The sequence below is a fragment of the Chionomys nivalis genome, chromosome 8 (assembly GCF_950005125.1).
Source record: "Chionomys nivalis chromosome 8, mChiNiv1.1, whole genome shotgun sequence".
Taxonomy (NCBI): Eukaryota; Metazoa; Chordata; class Mammalia; order Rodentia; family Cricetidae; genus Chionomys; species Chionomys nivalis.
This window is the reverse complement of record NC_080093.1, coordinates 51,689,606-51,709,814: the sequence shown is the minus strand read 5'-3', so window position 1 is coordinate 51,709,814 and position 20,209 is coordinate 51,689,606. Positions and strand designations below refer to the sequence as shown.

Genomic DNA, 20,209 nt, shown 5'->3' with positions numbered 1-20,209 from the left:
ATCACAGAATAAAAGATTCCATTTATACAGTTTAGTGACATTCAAAAATTAAGTCACATTATTTAAGGAGCCATTCACAAATGGCAACATAGAAGTAACGGGATAAAATGCCTTGAGGAGGTCGGAAAGAAGGTGGTTAGAGAGGTCACACGGAACCAAAGGTAGTGGCAATACTTTCTGAAACTGGCTAGTGCCAGTATAACTTTCAGTTCCAATGTTCCTTATTTGTACACACTCTCTGAATGAACTCACTAGACTTAAAATAAAAACTAAGTATGAATGGGTATTACAGGTTACAGCACACAGGTGAATCTAGCCTACCACTTGTCCTCAAAGCAAAACTCAACAGACACTCAGCCACCTTTGCTAGTTAGCCACATTTTGACTGAGGCTGTTTTTCACACACAATAGCTAAAGAGCTGCAGAGAGACTAAATACTTGCCAACTGACCCTTCAAAGAAAATGTTTACCTATCTCAATAGAACTGTGAAATCATAATGTAAAATTTGTGAAGAAAATGAGCATAAAAACCAAAGACTGGCCGGGCGGTGGTGGCGCACGCCTTTAATCCCAGCACTTGGGAGGCAGAGGCAGGCGGATCTCTGTGAGTTCGAGACCAGCCTGGTCTACAAGAGCTAGTTCCAGGACAGGCTCCAAAAACCAGAGAAACCCTGTCTCGAAAAACCAAAAAAAAAAAAAAAAAAAAAACCAAAGACTGGTAGGGCGGTGGTGGTGCATGTCTTTAATCCCAGCACTTGGGAGGCAGAGACAAAGACTGTATCATCATCTGCCAGCATGGACCAATCCTTCAAGGCACACGTGCTTATCCACAGCATGTCGAAAAGCATACAGCTCAGTGGTGGTTGCTCACGCCTTTAATCCCAGCACTCACAAGGCAGCGGCAGGCCAGCCTGGTCTACAAAGCAAGCTCCAGGACAGCCAGGGCTACATAGAGAAAGCCTACCTTGAAAAAAGAAAAACATACAGAGCTGTGTTTATATGGTTCTGAGAGCTAGTAAGAAAGATTTTCATTTTATTTATTTTTTTTTATTTGCATGTGTGTGCCTGTGTGCAGTTGTGCATATGAGCACGGTGCCAGCAGAGAGCAGAAAAAGGTATCACAATCTCCTGGAATGGGAGTTGCAGGTGAGCTGCCTGCTTGCAGGTTCTGGAAATGGAATTCCAGTCCTCTAAAGAGCAGTACACACCCTTAAGCATCAGCTATCCCTTCTGCCCCAATATAGAGATTTTAAAGATAAATGTTTTAGAAATCATACTTCAAACTGGGTGATGGTGCACACCTTTAATCCCAGAACTCAGGAGGCAGAGGTAAGCGGATCTCTGTGAGTTCCAGGACAGCCAAGGCTACATATAAATATCCTGTCTCAGGGCAAAAGAAAAAAAAATCATACTTCAAAAACCTCAAAGTTATACTCTCTACTTCAGCTAGAAAAAGGATATTACATTTATGTGTTTATCTACACGCAAAATAAACGTAACATAATCATAGTTTAAAGGGAAGAAACTTAGAAATAAATACTCCAAAATTTTCCTCAACAAAAATCCCCACCAGTCAGAACTTCTCCAGAGTCTCTGGTTGGCTCTCACTGGCCTTGAAGAGCCGTTTCCATACATAGCTCTACTGTCAGAATGAGAACAGTAACGAGAATGACATGAGTGTGACTACACTCAGGCACCGCACTGAAGTCAATACTATTCATTCACAGGTAGGGGACTAAAGAACAGTACTAGAGTCACAGTTGGAAAACTGCATGCACCAGAACACAAGCCTTGTGCACTCTTGACCATAATACATTCTGAACTGAGGACAATGTCAAACCCTGCATGAGAAGTTAAGTACTGTAACACAAGGACAGGTGCCAAATGCATAGGTGCTGAACCCTCCTGAAACTTACATCAATGAGAAAGGCCTATAACTCGGCTGGCTACGTAAGAGGCTAAGGCAAGAGTATTACAAGTTTGAGACCAGCATGGGCTTCAAAGTAAGATCCTGCCTAAATGAATAAAAAGTATTTAGTCCAGAATATGTTATCTTCAAGAGAACACCTAATTGCTGCTTGGCTTTCTGGTCAAGACCAAGTGCACTAAGCACTCAAAGTCCACACCAACTAGCTGTAAGGTGTAAGTAATCAAAAGCCTCCGTTGGGGCGAATCAGGCTCTGCCAAGCTCATGATGTACAGATGTCCCAGTAGGACATAAAAGTAGAAGCCTCTACGTGCTTAACCAATTTGCCTTCTTAACTGCCACTCCAACTAGTATCCAGATGTCAGTCTCTAATCTCTCAAACCTGAAATAAACTGATCATTGTTCTAACTGGTAAATATCTCCCTTTCCAGTAAAGGGGAAAGGACTTTCTTAAAAACTAACCAAAGGTTCTTGTTTTGGCAGCACATATATCAAAACTGGAACAATAGAGTAACCGTTCTAGACCCTGTGAAGCATTCCACATTTTCCAGACTATGGCTCCAAATCCTGAGCCCATCAGGGTCAGCACAAGTTGAGAAAGAGGAAAGAAAGGAAGGTAATTCAGTGGTGTGTGGCCCAAGTCCTGCAAAAGGATGATTTTGGAGTTACTTGGTTGGGGAGGCCTTTGCAAAACTGGTACCCCAGGTAGATGAAGCTAAGACCCAGGTCATAAAGGACAAAACTAAAGTCTCAGTGAAAGAGAGGCTAAAAATGTTGAGAAAAGAATTACTAGAGCTCTTGAAACTGACAAAAAGATCCAAAAGTCAAGTTGGCAAAAGTGATGGCTACATTAGAGCCACTGTTAACAGTTGTGGAGAAAAGGCTCATTCCACCTAGAAAAGGAAGCTGATACCTGATGACTAAGGATAACCTCCAAATCTACTGGTCTGACATCAGTTTTTATTTGATCTTGAAAGCCAGGAGAACATGTGGACATCTTGTCATAGGAAGGCTTGCTACCTACAGAAATCTGATCAACAACCTATCAGTTGTGATCAAGCTGACACTTGTGGAAACTGTCCTCTGAAATCTGTCAGTTACTCAGTCAAGGATGCTGCTGTAAACAAAGAACTGAATCCAAAGCAAAAATAACCAAAACCAAATCAAAGTCTATTTCACAAACTTCTACTAATGCTGCTAATCTGTCTGATGATCCAGATTCTGATAAAGTTGCAATAATACTATAAGGAAATAAAAGACACAAAAATTGAAAAGAAGAAAGCAGTGCTGAAGAAAAGGATCTCAATGATCAAAATGCAAAGAGAGCCATTACCTACCAGATTACTAAAAATAGGGGACTTAGACCTAGGAGAAAAGAAAACTGACAGAAATCCCAGAGTAAATAGGAAAAAGTTCAGAAAAGCCAAAATTTGAAGATGAGGTGAGGTTCATAAAGTTCATAGAAAGAGCAATGGTATAATGGTGAACTACCTGGCATTTGCACTGGAGTTAAAAAATGCATTAAATTGCCACAGCACACACTTCTAATCCCAGCACTCAGGAGGCAGCGGCAGGCTGATCTCGGTGAATTCGAGGCCAGCCTGGTCTACAAAGAGAATTCCAGGACAGGCTCCAAAGCTATACAGAGAATCCCTACCCCCCCCCCCAAAAAAAAAAAATAAAGGGGAAAAAGTGTACTAAGCTTAGGTAAAATTGCTACATAGTCTAGTTTTTTGCAATTATTTTATTTTTTTTTTATTTTTTTCAAATATTTATTTATTTATTTATTTTGTATACAATATTCTTTCTGCGTGTATGCCTGAAGGCCAGAAGAGGGCACCAGACCTCATTACAGATGGTTGTGAGCCACCATGTGGTTGCTGGGAATTGAACTCAGGACCTTTGGAAGAGCAGGCAATGCTCTTAACCACTGAGCCATCTCTCCGGCCCTGCAATTATTTTAGATCAATGAAAGTATTTAAACTTTGAGGCCAACTTGGTCTACAGAATGAGTGCCAGCCTGGCGGTGGTGGCACACGCCTTTAATCCCAGCACTTGGGAGGCAGAGACAGGCGGATCTCTGTGAGTTCGAGACCAGCCTGGTCTACAAGAGCTAGTTCCAGGGCAGGCTCCAAAGCCACAGAGAAACCCTGTCTCGAAAAACCAAAAAAAAAAAAAAGAATGAGTGCCAGAGCTACACAGAGAAATCCTGTCTTTTCTGCCTCCCACAAAAAAAAAAAAAAAAAAAATTAAACAACAAAAAAAGGCAAACCAAAGCTTAAAAAAAAAAAAAAAAAAAAACCTTCATATTACATTTTCTTTGTTGTGTAAGAAGAGGGACAGCAAGGGGCCAAGGCATGTGTTTGCAGATAAGAGGACAACTTGCTGAAGTTGGTTTTCTCCTTCCACTATGAGTCCTGAAGAGCAAACTCGGTGCAGCTTATCAGCAAGCACTTTACCATTAAGCCACCTCACCAGATCACTCCTCAGTCGAAGTCCCCATACTTCCAGCACCACCCATTACAAGGTCTGTGCTTAAGGTGTTAAACAAGAACATACAGGAATTTGGCAAGCTGAGGCAGGAGACTTTAACTTTATCTCAACTTAAAGGCTAACCTGGGGCACAGCACAAGGCACTGCATAAAAGGGGGGGAGGGCAAAACAGACAAGAAAGACAGAGGAAGGTAAAAAACAACATACAGAATCTAGGGGGAATACTTGATAGGCTGAGGGCTGGAGAGATGGCTCACTGATACAAAGCACTTACTACTCTTGTAGATGACCTGGGTTTAGTTCTCAACACTCACACAGTTGCTCACAAATGTCTGTAACTGCAGTTCTTTAAAAAAAAAAAAAATTATTTATTTATTTATTTATTTATTTATTTATTTACTTATTTATTTATTTATTTATTTTGTATGCGGTGCAGGCCAGAAGAGGGCACCAAGTCTCATTACAGATGGCTATGAGCCTCCATATGGTTGCTGGGAATTTAACTCAGGACCTTTGGAAGAGCAGGCAAAGCTTTTAACCATTGAGCCGTCTCTCCAGCCCAATCAACTGCAGTTCTAAAGGATCCAATGTCCTCTGTGGGCACAGCATGCACATAATACATACATGTAGGCAAATACTCATACATAAAATAAAAAGAATTTAAAAATTATTTAGGAAGATTAGAAGTAGATGAAGGTGGGCATGGTAGCTTACAACTATAATCTCAGCACTTGAAAGGCAGGGACAGAAGGATGTCAAGTTCAATGCTAGCCTGGGCTACATGGCAAGACCCTGTCTCTAAACAAGGAGGGGGTAATAAATGATGGGAACAGTACAGTGGTTGTTAAGAGTTGTGGTTGGGTTGACTGCAGTTCTCAACACAACCACAGGCTCAGATTCAGGACAGAAGTCAGAAACCATCTCCATGCCTCCTGTCTTATAATATGTGCCAGAGTACCATTTAGTGCTGAATTTATAGTTTTCCTAACACTCCTCACTTTAACCAGTCACATCATACCAACTTTAAGTACCTCCCTCTACTGACACACCACATATCTCCAGGAAGAAAGACATTTCTCCACCTGCATCAGAGTCCAGGACACAGACAACTCCTTTACAACTGAGCATGGGTGCTAAAAGTAGAACATACCATATGTTCCATCCCCTCCACCCTCAAAAGACAGAACTAACTGAGTAAACTGATCCAGGGTTAACAACTCTAGGGAAAGGTTTTCATTTTAAAAAGAGGGGGGTAGGGTTAGAGATCTAAAAACAAAACTGACAGCTGATCACAAGATGACGGCAAAAGATTTTTTAAAAAAATAAACTCAAGAATGGTGTTATTTGGCATTGGGGAAACTCTAACTTGCTAAGTTTTAAGCTCAATATGACAATGTATTTTCATGAGATAAAGGGGGAAACTTTCAAAGTTGTATTTGCAAAATAAAATACATAATTTTAAAGCTAAATCTTCTGACATCTGACATGCTACACACCTTGTCTTCCTGCCACTAAATAACCTGGAAGGCAGGATCCAGGTACTGCAGACACAGCTCCCAACCCACAAAAGTCCTGGAACTCAGCCCATGAATCTCCACTCTACAACAGTGTAGGTTCTAAAAGGCAGTGGCACTCCAGTATCATCTAGGAAGGTCTATGAAAGTACATTCTCATGCCTGCAAAATGCCTCAGTGGTAAAGGGTGCTTTCCAAAGCCTGCTGACCTGAGTTTCATCCCTGGGACCCAAACAGTAGAAGGGAAGAACTGACTTGCACAAGCTGTCCTCAGGCACACATGAGTGCTGCAGTATATGTGAACCTACAATTACACACATGCAAACTCACACATATGTAATTTTTTTTAAAAAAAATTAAGCCTCACGCTGGCAGCGATGGTGCACATCTTTAATCACAGTACTTGGGAGGCAGAAGTAGGCAAATATCTGTGAACTCAAGGCCAGCCTGGTCTACAGAGAGTTCCAGGACAGCCACAGCTACACAGAGAAACTCTCTCGAGAAAAAAGTCTCAACTTCTACCACAAATTTACAAAGGTGAAGTCTGACATCTATAGTTTAAATTTATTCCAAGTGATTCTAGTGTATGTTAGTCTATCATAACGCCAGCACCACTGATATTTAGGGGTGGATAGGGAGGTGAGCTTACAGTAATCTCTATATACCACAGGTTTAACCTCTAACCCTCTACAGTACACTGGAGATGAAAGGCCAAAAACAATGCTTCCTGAGAGGACAAACAGTTGAAAGACCGTCCTCACCTAGAGTAAATTTAAAAAGCAGATACGGAGTAAAACTAAGTGTAAAGCACTTGCCTACAGTAAGTGAGGTCGTAGGTTCAATCCCTAGCATCACAAGCAACAAGGGGGAAAAAAATCACTTTTACTGATTTTTTTTTCTTCTTGAAGGGGGGCAGTGGGGGGTCTCGTTATATAACCCAGGACAATGGCCTTGAGCTCCAGCTCTTCCTGCCTCTGTCTCCCAACAATTAAAGGGATTGCTCCTATGCCCAGTTTTAATAATTCTTCATCTCATTTGGAATACTATGGATAGATGCCAAAGCCTCATGCATCCTAGACAGGTACGTTACAGAGCTACACCCTCAGCTACAAGGAAAGCTTTGAGGCAAAGAAATACGCTTCAATTACCCTGATTTCTCAGTCCAGAATCTATACACGGTATTATCATGGGTCAACTAAAATGAAAGGAAAATCTCCTGAGATCTTGAGGAAGATGTAAAGCTGCTGAAAGTCAAGAGGTCTAGCCAGTATTTTCAAGTACATTTTAAGAAAAAGCAGCTCCTCAGCCTCCACAGCAGCTCAGATCTTGAGGCGAAGGAGCCAGGCCAGACTCCCTGCCCTCTTCATAAAGTAAACTCAGTAAGCTGAGTTTTAGCTGAACAGACAGTTGGAAGAACTTCTTTATCATTTGCTCTTTTGAAGTATAGTAAATGCGAAAATATAGATCAACATACACTGGTAATATCTGATATGAAATCTAAACTACCAAGGTCCAAGTTGATCATAGAAGTAAACTGAGTTATCAACCCCGACAAATACTGGTTTAAGGAAGAGGTGCTTACTTGTAACAGCACAATTTTTAGAGGAAACTCACAAAAGATTCATCTTAAAGCAGCTAAGTAAACCCCACTTGAAGTCATAATTCCACTGCTTCCTATTTTCTGAACAACTATAGAATATTCTTAAACACTTGGTTAATGCAAACTCCTTTTATTTGTGTAGTCTGTGGCTGGTTGTTTTGATTACGTGCAGTAGGAGGGGGTCAACTTATGATGGAGTTTATCAAAACACTTTTCCCCAGTACATAAACCAATCCAAGTTACAAGTAACTATCACCAAGAAGACAAGCCTATTTTCAAGTACCATGGAGACGGAAAAAGACTGAATGAGTGAAAGACATTGCTAAATATTTTAGACTCCCTGGCCAAATACAGTAAAGTGCAGACTAGGAGTCAAAGCACCCACAGCTACTCCCCAAGTTACATACTGAGCACACCTTATCCAAAGTGGTTGGGACTACAACTACTTCGGTTTCAGATTTGAGTCTTGGCACAGACTTTACCAGTTTTGCATCCCTAATACAAACTGCTCACAATCTGTAAGTTTGATGCTAAAAAGCCACAGCGTTTTGATGTGAGGTATGTTTAACCTGCACCTTTGCTGAAGCTCAAGACTGGATGTAGTCTTCCAATGGCAGCAACAAACCAGGAAAAACCTAAGAAAGCATGAACTTATTGATTTGAGGCAGCCACACATCAGAGGAACCTTGCTGTTTAAGCTCCTGGGTGTTTCCTATATGTAAGCACTGACTTAGACAAAACGCTCTCAAGTGTCATGGCCGGCTATTCCAGCATGAGTAGGTGATTTAATTAACTTTCACCTCCCTTCTAATGGAAAAACTTGAAATAACTTCCAGTTCAGTTTTTTTTTGTTTTGTTTTGTTTTTTGCCCACCTGATTCTTCAGCACATGGCTTTTCTAACTGTACCTAAACCTTTAAAAGTTAATTTTAAACTAGGTGTGGTGGTATGTGCCTCTACTCACTCATAAAGCTTGTGAGGGAGAGGCAGGAAGAACAAGAATTTAAGGCTAAACTTAGCTGAACAGAAAGGTCATGAACATCCTAAACTACAGGAGACCCAAAAAACATAAAAAATTAATAAATAATGAGCCAGGTGTAGTGGCGCATGACTTTAATCCCATTACTCCAGAGGCAGAAGCAGTAAAGATCTCTAGCTACAGTGAGACCCTGCCTCAAAAATAAACAAAATTAAAAAAATCAAGTTGCCTTTGGTAATTATAATTATGGTCACTGCTGGACTGATTGGATGTGGTAAGTTCGGTTCTAACTGCTTTGGGGTAACTTATTTACATATATCCTCAGTACAGGTCTAACGTGCACATTGGTTGGGACAGAATTGTTTTCCCGGGCCACAGGGGCAGCAAAGATAAGAAATTTGCCCAAGGTCACGGGGCTAGAAAGTGGCAAAGCAAGATTTAATTTCCAAATTGCCGAAAATAAAGTTCAACCACCACTAACAAAACAGAGATCCTGCACCTTACAACTTCAAGGCACATTTTAGCCGTAGGCCATCTGAAGTCCCTTTCTCACGGGCTGCCTCACCCGCAACATGACCTTGAGGACAAAAAAACCAAAGTAAACTTCACTTAAGAAAGTGAAACAGCATTCGTATTAACAAGTGCTCTGAGGGAAGGAAACCTGTCGAAGAGCCCTCCTCCCTGGGGCGGAAAGCAAAAAACATAAACAAAGCTCTGAGCCGTCTTAAAGAGAACACAGCGGGTAGGGGGAAAATGACAGCAGGTCACGCGGTGGAGAAGCCCCGGCACCGAGCTAATCAAATCACTCATTCTGTCCCACCTACAACTCGAAGTTCAAGTTCTGAAAAAGGCAACGGCCTGGGAGGGGGAAAAAAACCCTCCAAGTTTAACACTGGACCAAGCTTTAAAAGGGAGATACTTGGAGCCACAAAAATAAGCCCTCACCCCAGCTCCAAAACACCAAGGAGTCTCGAGTGCCCCCGGTCAGCGGAGGCTGAGGATTCACCGCGAAGGCCCCGGGAGACTCGGAACCGGTTTTTGTGTATTCCGATGACTCTGCGGCTAATGCCCAGAAACCCACAAAACTTGTTCCTCGGAGGACCAGAGTCCAACAAAGGCTTTCGCGAAGGTCTCCGACGAGTTGACAAGCTCCGGGAGACCTCGAGAAGTCGCTGGGAAGGCCCCGGCGCGGGAGCCCTGGAAGCTCGTCCCGGACCCCCGACTTGGCTGCGGCTCTCGACGCCTCGCCCGGGCTCCCGCCTCGCCCAGCCCGGAGAGTCACCTCGGCGTCCAAAGTTCGCCGCCGACTCGGCGGGCTGCCAACGACAGGCTGACAGGAGCTGGCGACTCGGTCCGGGCCAGGGCTGGACGCCGCCTCCCGGGCCGCCAAAGCAGCCGATTCCGGGGGGGAGGGGAGAGGGGCCGGGACGCTCCCTCTCCACGCCGCCCGGACCCGACCATCACCCCCATCGGTCGGCCGCCCGCCCGCGCGGCCGGCGCACCCCGTGCCGCCACCCCCTCCCCCGAGTTACCTGGAGGGGCCCACGACCCGCAGCTAGTCACGCTCAGGCGGGAAAAGGGCTCACCGACACCATCAGCAAAGCGCCCAAAATGGCGGACGTATCAAGCAGGCCTGGAGTTACCCCCGCCCTCCCTCCGGCCGCCCCGCAGCCAATCTCGGGCAAGACTCCGCCCCCTTCCCGAAAATAATTGGCCTGACTCTCCCGCCCCCCACAACCTATTGGCCCTCCCAGCGGGGCCCTGGCCTCTACTCCGATTGGCTCGAGACCCTTGTCAGTCAAACGCGAGAGGCGCATTCTTTTTCCCATGGTCTTGACGGATCCGGAACCTCTAGGACCCCGGTGTCTGAGAAACAAGTCAGAAATTGGGAGAAGCTTGGGCTGTGTTCCTATACGCCGTAGCAACAGCAGTGCCTCGCGTGACGGACGCTTCGGACCACCAATCCGCGTAGTCAGTGCATTTTAAAACAAATGAGCCAAACCAATCCCGGCTGTGTAGCTTTAGCTACGAGGGAACCAATGGGATAGCACAATGACAGCAGGCGGCGGGGCAACGGCCTCGGGGGAGGGAAATGGGGGGGGGGGAAATACCGGTGATGACGTGAGTCACAACAAGACCTGAGGCGGAAGTCATCTGGAGTTGGGGAATTAGCTCAAATGGTAGAGAGCTCGCTTAACATGTGAGAGGTAGTGGGATCGATGCCCACATTCTCCACTGTACAATTTTACGAAAGAATGTTTGTTTAAATTAAACACTTCACACAGACTAAGGGACAGGACAATCCTAAAAATGGTATCAAAGTCGAGGTCTTTCTGAGACAAAACAGACTTAGAAAAGAATGCCAAGTTGTGATTTTTGTCAAAGAAAAGAATTTACACATGAATTTCTTCCAAATACTAGAGTCCCACCAATTGAACCATACATTTGTCCCACCTCAGAGCTGAGGTCCTGGACCTCGGGATCCCCACTTGCAAGCCTCCCCAATACCCCACACTTCCCACTTTGATAGTTAATCACAGTTGTCAATTCTCCGAGGGCTGTTTAAAAGGAGAAATTGAGCTCAGCCCACGTATTCATTCCTCTACCAACTGGCCGGAAGTGCTGTGACCTGTAGGTTCCTAAACCTGCTGCCTTGACTTCCCTGCCATAATGGCCAGTACCCTAGTACGATAAGGCCCAATGAACCCTTTCTCCCTAAAGATGCTTTTGTCAGAATGTTCTACCCCAATCCCAGCACTCGGGAGGCAGAAGCAGGCGGATCTCTGTGAGTTCGAGACCAGCCTGGTCTACAGAGCTAGTTCCAGGACAGGCTCCAAAGTCACAGAGAAACCCTGTCTCGGGGAAAAAAAAAAAAAAATCTACCCCAGCAGGATAAGGTACTAAAGGGAAGGTACGAAGAAAAATGTACTAAGACGCTCCCCTTATGCCCCCCTATGAATAACATGCTCTATTCAGAGTAGACAGGACAGAAGTTCAGGGGCACTGCAGCCTGGCCACCAAGGTCAACAAAGTCTCCCACTCTTGGAAGCCTTTCATGAAGCAGGCCTTCCCATGCCATTTGGAAAACAAGTGACCAAGATGATCGAACTGAAGGACAGACTCTCCTGGGAAGGTATTATATTGTAAGACAGGCCAGCGCTCCAGATCCCTAGGTTGTTGGTGGCAGGAAGAGGCCAGGATGGTGCTTTGGAGCTCACAGGTATTTGGAGACTGAGTAGCAGAGATGGCTGAGTCACACAGGCCTGAAGTGACAATGCTCACACCTCAACAGGGGCTACCTGCACATCTCTCTCAGCAGTAGCTACAGTGCTTCTGACTTGTTCAGGGATTCGCTGAGGCTCAGAGAGCATGTGGTGTGTCTCCTGAGAATCTTCTCTAGGCATCCATCCCCTGGGAGGAGCGACAGAGCCCACTACTCCCTGGACTGGAGGAGACAGGACCTGCATTCTTGGGCACTCAGGGCTTTTCCAGGTTCAGAATCTCTGAGCCTCCACCCTTTTACGTGGAGCCCAGCTGGCCTGAGCCCTCCACCTCACTCACCCTGGCTCTGAGCTCCACTACCAGGGTAGTAAGAGAGGGTTGTATAGTTACACAAACCCACCATGGCCTCCAGTCTTTCCAGAGAGTTATGGCTGGAGGCAGCTGCCAGAGCTTATTGCTAGAAGGTCCGCAACAGCATTATATTCCCCATTCTACACACTAGCTGTACGACCAGAGATCATTTGAACACCACAGGCCAAATAGGGGTTGGGTGACCTTGGTCAGGTAAGGACTCCCAAGCTCTCTGAAGTGCAAGAGATACTATCTACTAGCCTGTGTCACGCCCACCACTCCAGGCAATCCTCAAAAGTTAACTCTGAGAGACTAGAAGTCTTGCCTGAGGCCATACAACTAGTGACAAATGTGTTAAAACTGAGACCTAGTGACAAAGAGTTAAGGAGGCAGAAAGCTCAGGGTGGGGCAACAGTCAAAGGGTGGGCCGGGATTGGAAGGGGCAGCATCTGTGCTGCCCTCGAAGGAAAAGCTCCATTTCCTCACTGACCAAACCAAGCTCCCCACACCACCTTGGTGAGTCAGCCCCGCAGCCCACCAAATCAGCATCCCTTCATTCATTTGTAAGGAAAGCACCTGCTGGCATCTGTTCCGCGTTCATTTTTCCCAGATTCGGATGGGTTCCAGGGACGCGCACAACACATTACAACTAAGAGATCCCCTGCCCTGCCGTCTCCCCCAGGCCAGGCAGGGAGGTTAGGCGTAGGTTGTCAGCTGCATTCCTATTCTAGCCAGATGCACTGAAGTCAAAGAGGCCTTCCTGGGGAAGGAGGGACCTGATCCCAAAGCCCACTAGCCAGCCCTGTAGAGCCATGGACAGGTCCGAAGCAGGGGAAGACTTGTGAGCTTGCCTAGGACATGCTCAGCATCTGAAAACTTACAGGTTTGATGGATCTCCTCTTTCTCCCTCTCCCTTTTCCACCCCTACCACCCCCACCACATCCCCGTCCCCCAGCCCACTCTCCTCACCCCACTTCCTTCTGGAGCTTAATGGTTTACTTTTCTGTGCATTTTGAAGAACACACACATGTAGGCTTGGTTTTTAAAGCATGACCGTTAGAAAGCATACTGGAATGAGCAAGTGACTGTCACTCCTTAAACTTCAAAAGTTTAAAAATACAGAGCTGCCTCATTTGAATTCACTGAGGTAACAATTTAAAAGCAAATGCTTCGGCAGAGGCAGGCGGATCTCTGTGAGTTCGAGACCAGCCTGGTCTACAAGAGCTAGTTCCAGGACAGGCTCCAAAACCACAGAGAAACCCTGTCTCGAAAAACAAAAAAAAAAAAAAAAAAAAAAAAAAAAAAAAAAAATGCTTCACAAAGGACATTTTAACATACCTGTCATATACTGCAATGAAAAGATAAGCTCTGCCTCTTTAAAACTTTAAATTGGTTTAGGTTTAGTTCAAATAGAAGACACCCCAGTGTCTTTCTGTTCTCTTACCTTCCACTCTCTGCTGACACAGACTCAGGATGGAATGGGGCCATTACTGCCCTGGCAGAGGACAAGGTCCAGAAGGACCTGGGCTGCTCTCCAGAAGCCTTGTGTCTAAGCTGTTGCTGGGTCAAGAAATTCTGAGGCTCAAGAGGGGTAATAGGAGTCTCCTAGGGGACCTGAGTGGTCACCCTCTTAGCCTGGATGTTCAACCCTCTTTCCCTCTTGTTTTTATAGTGTTAGGGCTGGGGAGGAGCAGGACTTCCCTAAAAGGATGCCTTGTAGCTGCCGAGTCTGTAGAGAGACCCTCTGAGCATTTGACCCCTCTGTGGCTACCATGCTTCCGGAGAAAGAAGAAAGGAGACAGTTGGATGAAGAGAGACTGTGCTTGGGATTGACACTCGACACTAGATTACAAGCCAGAAGCCAGTGAGGGTCTTGGAGGGTGAGACTTCACCCCATACCAATATATATATATATATAATGTATACAATATTCTGTATGTCTGTAGGCCAGAAGAGGGCACCAGACTTCATTACAGATGGTTGTGAACCACCATGTGGTTCCTGGGAATTGAACTCAAGACCTTTGGAAGAGCAGGCAATGCTCTTAACCACTGAGCTATCTCTCCAGCACCCCCCCTTTTTAATATTTTTTAATTCTTTTTTCAAGGTTTATATATTTATTATGTATACAGTGTTCTGCCTGCATGTACTCTTGCATGTCAGAAGAGGGCATCAGATCTCATTATGAAATGATTGTTGCCAGGCAGTGGTGGCGCACGCCTTTAATCCCAGCACTTGGGAGGCAGAGGCAGGTGGATCTCTGTGAGTTCGAGACCAGCCTGGTCTACAAGGGCTAGTTCCAGGACAGGCTCCAAAACCACAGAGAAACCCTGTCTCGAAAAAAAAAGAAAAAGAAAAAGAAATGATTGTTGCTGGGAACTAAACTCAGGACCTCTGAAAGAATAGCCAGCAGTCTTAATCGCTGAGCCATCTCTCCAGCTCCCCATTTGCATCTTTTGAGAAGAGTAAACTGATTGGAACCTGAACCCAACAAACTTCCAAAATGCCCAAGACCTGGTCACATAGATTCTGCTTAGTCATTCAAGATGGGCACTGCCTCTGTGGCTCAGAGTGGCTGTGGACACAGGACAGACCTTAGATACACTTTAATGTTGGAGGGATACTCAGATCTGCTGAAGGAGGGGCTGTTACCAATAGGAAACTCTTAAGGTCTCAGGGAGGTATAAGTAAGATGTGGAGAGGTGGCTGTCACCAAAGAGCAGAGCAGTTGAAGAGGAAGGGTAGAAGATGGCAAGTGAATAGGAACAATTCTGCTTCTCAATCAATCACTTTGTGCCCAAGCCTCGGTTTCCTCAACATCAAAAGGGGAACACCTGACTGGGCTGCCACAAAGTTAAATAGCCAGGTGAATGTCACCCTTGTCTATACTACCCCAACTCCTTAAAAAAAAAAAAGCCCTCTTGGCTCAGGGTCAAGGTGCCCCCTGGGAGGCAGAGCACAGCATCAGCCAGGGCTTGCCTTGGGGTTTTGAAATGTCTCTGATCTCTGGATGGACTGCCACATAGCTGCTTTCCTCCAAATTGTAACATCCCTTCTTGGAGCTCTGGAAGATTTGAAAAGAATAAGAAACTTAGAAACTCTCAAACCTCAGGAGGCTCCTCAATATGACAGAATTCACAAGACCCCTCCCAAAGGTTATACAAACGTAATGGCTGGGCAGAGGAGACTCTACAATCATCAGGGGTGCGGTATTAGAGTCGGGGCCCATGGTGAGGTGGGTTTCTCAGTGATAGTTGCTTTTGAGTACCCCCATTGCTGTGAACAACCCTAGCAAACTCACTGGTTTGCTAAGCGAAACAGGTGATGTGGTTACTTTGGTCCCCACCAATTCCTTATCTGGGGTAAAGAGATGATATTCATGTCCTCCCAGGAAAATTCAAAGAATGGTGCAGGGGAGGGGGGTTGAGCTGTGTGTGTGGTGGTGGCACACGCCTTTAATCCCAGCACTTGAGAGGCAGCGACAGTCAGATCTCTGTGAGTTCGAGGCCAGCCTGGTCAACAGAATGAGTTCCAGAAGAGGCACCAAAGCTAAAGAAAAACCCTGTCTTGAAAAACAAAAAAAAAAGAGCGGGGGGAATCCCCACTACCTGAGGTTCCCAGTAAGCAGATTACTTAAATGCAGCACTGTCCATTAGCATGACCCTGCCTTGGTACCTAGTAGGTGATGATTGGACTGACTTCTGGCTTCCTGTAGCTGACCACATAAACAGGAAAAGGTCAGAGATAAGGCATGAGCACCAGCCAACAACCTTAAGCATGCAATAACCCTATTTAGGGAATGGGATCCCTAACCATGTAATAGCTCCATATGCAGACGGTATTGCCCACAGTACTGGGGGAGGGAAAGGACAGCAGAAGGTGACTTGACCCTTTCTCTGTTCAGACAGGCTGCCAGGGCCAGCAGCCCAAGTTCTTCCTTTCCCACCTCTTGCCCGACCCTGGGCTGCATGCATGGATGGCAGAGGGAAAACAAGTATGCTTGCTGCACCCCATCCCCAGCGCAGGCATGGTCTCGAGTCAGCTCAGTCAGACAGACTAGGCTGGGAGCTAGACTTCAGTGAGTGTTTTCGGGTAATTGGCCCAACCAAAAGGTGAGCAATTTGGGGGGCTTTGGCCTCATAGGCAACTTGGTGGCAAGAGATACAGCCTTTGGGCATAGGAGTTCAGATGCCACTCTGGCTGTGCCAGTCTTTGCAAACTTAGGCCTGTCCATTACCTCTGAGTTTTATTAGGTCACAGCCTCTGTTCTGTCAAGGACCAGCCCTGCCATAGGCCATCTCCTCTAACATTGCTGCACAGAACCCTTAAAAGGCCCACCAATAACAGGAGTCAGCACAATCCATTCCCTACTACCCCTCTCTAGAGACAGGCCTATACCCCCAGGCCAAGCTCTTAGTGGGAGAACCAGCAAGTCAGCCTGCCTTTGTCACAACCAAGCTGACTATTGTCCATCGGACTCCTGATCTCAGTTACAGGCCAGGGGAGCAACTCTGGTATGTTCCAGTGAAATTGGGTGTCTGCAGTTCCCTAGGCCTCTTTCCTGCGAGTTTCCCTTCCCTGGGCTGCTTTGACCCCTCTTTGCACTTCCAGTCCCCTAGGAGTAGTTCAAGGGTTCAATTTCAGTACTCTGTTGGGAGAGACCTTTGAGATTTTCTCTTTCAGTTCACAGGGATTGCCACACCCAATACTGAGTATAGTCTTTCTCGGTCCTCTCTCCAATACCACAATTGAGGTCAAGCTTGAAGTTGATGTGACAGGACATTGCCCTTTGACCTTCAGGACACAATAGTCACCCACCCTCCTTATACTCCACGCCAAAGCTTATTTTATGACCTATGGGAGATCCCTCCCCAGGACAGGGACCATGCCTCTCTGTATGTTTTTCAGCACCTCCCAGATGAAGATGCAGACAGACCTCAGATTCTGCTGCCTGAGTGCCTCTGCGAACAAAGGGTATTGTCTAAGACATGACCAGAACAACCACAGTCTGGCAGAGTGAAGCTTAATCCAATGGGGTCTACACAAATGAAAGGGTCAGATGGGCTGCCCTGGCCTCAGATCTCATGACTGGCACCAGGCTGAGCCAGCATGCCAAACCAGCTTGAATCCCAGAAATCCAGTACAAAACAGGAAATGCCCTGAGCCTTTTGCAGAGTATGATATGCTATTCTGTACAGGTCAGTTCACTCCACTGGCTCGACCTATGGACTGGCCTGTCTCTGCTTGAGGGGGCTTGATAAAGGGATACCCATGCGTAGGAGAACACGCACACAACAGCCACCAAGTGGGGGACAGTTCATTCTTTGGGAACAGGCAACTTAAATATTCATAGAACACAAAAGAATGGCAGTTATGTTTTAAAAAATTAAGTTTATAAATATTTCTCCACTGTACAAAGTTTTCCCAGCCCTGCCCACCCCCATCACTGTTCACATTTCTCATTTTTAAAAAATCCCAATTATATTTATTTTTTAAATCATAAAATATATTTTTCCTTTGTTCATATTTAAAAATATTTACAGGGAGGCAGCGAGGCCGGGGTGGGCAGCCGAGGTCAGGACGAGTCCGTGCAGGGGGATGGCGGAGGCGGGAAGAGGTGGCAGTAGCTTCTTTCGGTGACGGGCGAGGGCGGGCAGCTGTCCTCTGCAGACAGGTATTGGCTGTGGGGAGTGGGTGGGGGCGGGTAGGGGTCTGAGTCCGAGTTCAAGTCCAGGTAGTACTTGCTGGTCTTCCGGCGGCTTGTGCTGTAGTCGCTGTCACACACGTCCGTGCTGCACGGTGTGGTTGGGGGTGCCATGCCCCGGATGATGTAGGGTCTAGAGGGAAAAGAGAGGAGGTTGGCAGGTGTGCCAATACAAGGCCCTTGAACTGCTTGTCCTCAGCAAGCTTTCAGGGGCAAGGTCTGCTAGGTGGCATAACTTAGAGTTCACTTTCTCTTTCTCCCACCCCGCCTCCACAGCCAGGGCTTGGTAAGAACTAGATCCCTGATCCCTTTCCAGACAAGTCAGCAGAACCTGTTCGCTGACTTTGGGAGGAGCTCACTTAACTTCCGAACTTCCGTTTCTCAAAAGGAAACACTTCTGCTTTGGGTATGTGCATGCATATTCATATGTATGTGTGAGGGTGCATGTACCCATGTATGGAGGTCAGAGGTCGAACTAAAGTGTCTCCTCCCATCTCTCTCCACTTTATCCTTTGGGCAGGGGCTCTTACTGAACCTGGAGCTCATCAATTTAGCTAGACTGGCTGGCCCCCAGGATCCTGCCTCTGCCTCCCTGGCGCTGGGACTACAGCAACTCTCCACTATATGTGGCCTTTTACTCCACTCCCAATGCTTGTGTGACAGATCATCTCCAGCCTTGTTTATTTATTTATTTATTTATTTAGGAAGAGTTTCTCTGTGTAACTTTGGAGCCTGTCCTGGATCTTGCTCTGTAGACCAGGCTGGTCTCGAACTCACAGAGATCCACCTGCCTCTGCCTCCCGAGTGCTGGGATTAAAGGCACGTGCCGCCACCACCAGGCCCCAGCCTTATTTCTTAAGACGCTTTTGTAAGGATGAAGTAAGATTCTATGTGGAACATGCTAGAAGCATAAGTGTCCACAGGAGAAAGTGTTTAATAGCTATTGACCACATGCTCTTTTCTGCAACTGTTGAGGATATGTGGTTCTGGAACAGTCGTGTGTTAAGTTATAGCACCCTGACCTTGGTGACATCTTCCAGTTTCCTGCAATGGCGCAGAAACTCTGGGTCAGGCCCCGTGTCCTGAACTCACCAAAGCCAGGATCATGGTATCTTTTCAGAGCCTGGACCCAATATGCTGGGGTCACCGTGAACAGGAATGGGAGGCTGAAATAGTGGCAACACACAACTCAGCCTCAGCAAGGTCAGGCCACAGAAAGGACAGTGCTTTGGAGTAGGACCCAGAGCAAAGGCAGGCAGGTGGGAGACTTGGGGAAATGGCTTTGTAGGCACGGCTATTTCTAGTCTGGGGACTGGTGTTATACTTTGACACTAGGAATCCACCACAGGTCCTTGAACAGCAATATAAAGAGGGCTGCAGTCTCTGACAAGTTGGTGCAAGAGTTCCCAAGAATGGTCCCTAGATGGCAGGCAGGGCCACCCTGGAAGGCCCAGTAGGCCAGGGACCCAGTCAGGGAGACTGTGTGGTCTGGACAGGTGCCAGAACTCTGGTCTACATGCTGGACGGGCCCAGGCCCTCTCTACCTGCCTTGGCAGGTAGCTCCCCTGGGGTTGAGGCCCAGAGTACCTAGAAGGTAGCCCTGTGAGCTATGCCCATCCTTGCACCCTAGACTCTGACTAGCTACGGCAACCACAGCAGTGTCCCTGGATCCTGCTTCTCCTCTATATTCTGTGGCCACTCTGCTGTAGAATGTGGGTTCTCTAAGCAACACGCCCAGTTGTTTTCATTAGAGCAGGTAGGCCCGCTTCTAGGGATCCATCACTTGGGGTCCTGCTTACTACTGATATTTCCTCATAGGAAAAGAGGCTGGAGGGGATCACTGAACCCTCACTTGTGGCTCCCTCTGAAACTCCCAGTCATGTATAGGCAATTCTACTCAAAATGTGTTTGGCCTGGGATAACTCCATCCATGCTGGGAGAAGACTTTCCAGTGTGGGGACTTGGTAGAGGAGAGGTCACCATAGTCCTCTAAGACAGACCAATAAACTCACTGGTTCCCTGGTGTGAGTTTTGGTGGAATTGTTTAGTTTACCATTGGGACCTTCTGAAGAGGGGTAGGCTATGTATTTACATCACGCCAAGAGTAAGAATGGCTCATAACAGCATTCTCACTCATGGAATTTGGTCTGAGACCCCAAAATAAAGGTAACTTGGCGGTCAGGGTCAGGCTAAGCCGGCTCATGGGCTCCTCGGGCTCAGAGAAACCACTGTTTTGAGAAAAGAGCAAGAATCATCCCTTGGGCTGGAAAGACGACTCAGAGTTTAAGAACATGAACTATTCTTGCAGAGGACCAAAGTTTGATTCCCAGTACTCACACCAGGCAGCTCACAACTGCCTGTAACCGCAGCTCCAAGGGATCCCCTAACCTCCTCAGGCACATACAAATAAAAAAAAGAAA

The 20,209-nt window shown here is 46.4% G+C and overlaps 2 protein-coding genes and 1 pseudogene across 15 annotated transcripts in view; 1 reads left to right on the top strand and 2 right to left on the bottom strand.

The window, feature by feature from the left end:
• The window catches only part of Ppp6r3 (protein phosphatase 6 regulatory subunit 3), a 135,084-nt gene extending 124,933 nt beyond the window's left edge, over positions 1-10,151 (bottom strand). For all 13 annotated transcript variants that reach the window (XM_057779824.1, XM_057779826.1, XM_057779828.1 and 10 more), the window contains exon 1: positions 10,045-10,151. The gene's annotated coding sequence lies outside the window, so the exon portion shown is untranslated. The remainder of the gene's footprint in view (positions 1-10,044) is intronic.
• LOC130879871 (something about silencing protein 10-like) lies at positions 1,992-10,498 on the top strand (annotated as a pseudogene).
• A 6,997-nt stretch (positions 10,499-17,495) lies between these two features.
• Lrp5 (LDL receptor related protein 5) overlaps positions 17,496-20,209 on the bottom strand; it is a 106,121-nt gene continuing 103,407 nt past the window's right edge. For both annotated transcript variants that reach the window (XM_057778592.1, XM_057778593.1), the window contains one exon: positions 17,496-17,922. In XM_057778592.1, the coding sequence (XP_057634575.1) occupies positions 17,661-17,922 (262 nt within the window). In that variant the 3' untranslated portion in view covers positions 17,496-17,660. The remainder of the gene's footprint in view (positions 17,923-20,209) is intronic.